This window comes from Austrofundulus limnaeus, unplaced genomic scaffold (genome assembly GCF_001266775.1).
Source record: "Austrofundulus limnaeus strain Quisiro unplaced genomic scaffold, Austrofundulus_limnaeus-1.0 Scaffold672, whole genome shotgun sequence".
In the NCBI taxonomy this organism is placed as follows: domain Eukaryota; kingdom Metazoa; phylum Chordata; class Actinopteri; order Cyprinodontiformes; family Rivulidae; genus Austrofundulus; species Austrofundulus limnaeus.
Window position 1 is genome coordinate 188,123 of NW_013953074.1, and position 2,853 is coordinate 190,975.

General features: G+C 37.0%; 1 protein-coding gene across 1 annotated transcript in view; it reads left to right on the forward strand.

The window, feature by feature from the left end:
- gtf2h2 (general transcription factor IIH, polypeptide 2) overlaps positions 1-2,853 on the forward strand; it is a 14,055-nt gene that overhangs the window by 2,427 nt on the left and 8,775 nt on the right. The window contains exon 6 of the mRNA XM_014027680.1: positions 875-929. Within this exon, the coding sequence (XP_013883134.1) occupies positions 875-929 (55 nt within the window). The remainder of the gene's footprint in view (positions 1-874; positions 930-2,853) is intronic.

The window sequence follows — 2,853 nt, forward strand, 5'->3', positions numbered from 1 at the left end:
GTCCCTTTTTTCAGAAAAACAATAATAATGTTTAAGTAACAAAAACAAAACAAAAACTTCAACTCCTTCTCGAACAGCAGCTCTTATAAACACACATTATACCATTTCATATTTCTTTAGCAAAATAACTTTTACCATTCTCTTAAAGAAATGCATTGAACCAGCATTTTTTATAATCACTTTCTAGATTATTCCACAATCATGTTTCTTGGACTGATCGATCCCTCAAATTTGTTCGAATTTTAGGTTTTACAAACATCTCTAGTCCCTTAAGATTATAATAATTTTCCTCTTAACAAAATTTGATTGGATGTTCAAAGTTAATAGATTTTTTCAAGCCTTATACATAACCTGTAAAATATTATTTCAACCAACTCATAAATTTTTTTTTTAATTTTAATAATTTCACTTGCATCTTGTCATCTCAGAAACATTAAGCAGCTCCATCCATGTCTCTCCCCTCATACAGCTGCCATGCTTGTCAGTAGTCTTGTTACGTCACATCTTTCTGCAGCTCCCTCCTGTATGGTCTCCAAAAAACATTCACAAGCTACAACTTTTAAATCCAGTCTAATTGTATTCATTTCTTTATGTTTGTAATCTTTATTGCATTGTTGAGCTTCCTTGTTTGTTCTGTATGCACTTCTTGTTTTTAATCACTTGTTTTGTACAGTGTCTGAGTGTCAAGAAATGGTTAATAAAATAAATTATTATTATAATACTGAGAGAAACGGTGAGTTGACACATTATCTTAAATAGAASAGTCGTCCGTCCCTGGACACTGGGCCTGAACATGTCCGTCATTGTAATGGTCAATAGTGGCAGCTCTGTGTGACCTTTGACCCTCTGTCTGAGGTGTGTGTTGTGTTTGCAGGTGGGCATCATCATCACCAAAAACAAAAGGGCAGAGAAGCTGACTGACCTGGCAGGTGAGACTCACACATGATACAGTCACCATGTTTAGGTAACAGGTCAAAGGTCAACTTCACTCTGAAACTAAACCCGCCTTCATGTTTCAAACCTCATACAGCATGTTTCCATCTTTAAAAACTGAACAGAGATTTGTTTTAATTCATGCATTCCTTTGACATAATGAATCACAGGGAGCAGAATTATTTATGTTAGAACATTTTAGAAAACTCAAAGGTCAGTGTCGACTGTTTGAAGGAATGCATCCCTCCCTCCAGACACGTACCCTCTCACATGATGATGGTGTGTTAGAGTCAGAGTGTCGATGGGGATGACCCTTAGCTATCACCACATCAGATGTTAGCTACATGTCTGTAAACTGACTGAGTTGTAGAACTCTTGTCAGGTAGCTGTGACCTTCATTGATTAACTCCAGAGAGGAAGAAGTTGTAGATGTACAACAAATCTGTAAAATACTGACAGAGCTCCACKTTCTACTGTTACAGCCTTATTTCAAAACAGGTTGAAGTCATTTATCTCAAAATTCTATAAATACCCAGAATGACAAAGTTAAAAACAGTCGCTTGAAGATTTTCTAATTTATTAATAATCTAAGCTCTAAATATAACATGTACAACCCCAAATCCAATCAGGTTGGGACGCTGTGTAAAATCTAAATAAAAACTGAATATGATCCTTTTCAGCCTACATTCTATTGAACACACTATAAAGTCAAGATATTTAAAGTTAAAACAGATACACTTTATTTATTTATTTATTTATTTAGTTAGTTAGTTATTTAGTTATTTATTTATTCTGCTACACTGAGTTTACAGATCAATAATTTATTCACTCTTAGAAATCAGATTGATACACACCAAAGTGTGACACCATAGCAGTGAGTACTCAGTGAAGAAGAAATCAATGTTGTTTTTTGGAAATTTATTACACAAATAGAACAATTAAATTTCATGGAGTAATGAATAAAAATAGTAAAAAAATTAATAATATAAAAGACAAAATAACAAAGGCTTAGAAAATAGTTTAAAGGGAGGTATGGGAAGAGACTTATTCTAGAGGTTCAATCTAAGGTGAATAAAAAAATTAAATTTAATCTTAGGTGTCCACCAAATAAACATCTGTTGGACAGGATCTTGTTTTATTTGTTTATACCAGGTGAGTTTAAACAAAGTTAACTTGTTACAAAGTGAAACAGTTCACTTTAGAAATTGGATGAGAGAGCAGTGTTAAGATTTGAGCAGATTGTCAGGTTAGTTATTTTATTTACCTAATATTTACTGGTTCATTTATTACTACAAGCAAGTGGACATGTTCTGACAAGCAAATGGTTTTATTAGTTTGCATCAGATCCAACCAGACATGAGTTTGATTTAATCTTCCACAGGAGAGGGGGGACATTAGACCTTACCCTTTGTTGAGCCTCAGGTACCTGCTCAAGACTGGTATCTGCTCAGGACTGGTATCTGCTCAGGACTGGTACCTGCTCAGGACTGGTATCTGCTCAGGACTGGTATCTGCTCAGGACTGGTATCTGCTCAGGACTGGTATCTGCTCAGGACTGGTACTTATTCAGGACTGGTATCTGCTCAGGACTGGTACTTATTCAGGACTGGTACCTGCTCAGAACTGGTACTTATTCAGGACTGGTACCTGCTCAGGACTGCTACCTGCTCAGGACTGCTACCTGCTCAGGAATGGTACTTATTCAGGACTGGTACCTGCTCAGGACTGGTATCTGCTCAGGACTGGTACCTGCTCAGGACTGGTACCTGCTCAGGACTGGTATCTGCTCAGGACTGGTACATGCTCAGGACTGGTACCTGCTCAGGACTGGTACCTGCTCAGGACTGGTATCTGCTCAGGACTGGTACATGCTCAGGACTGGTACCTGCTCAGGACTGGTACTTGCTTAGGACAGGTACA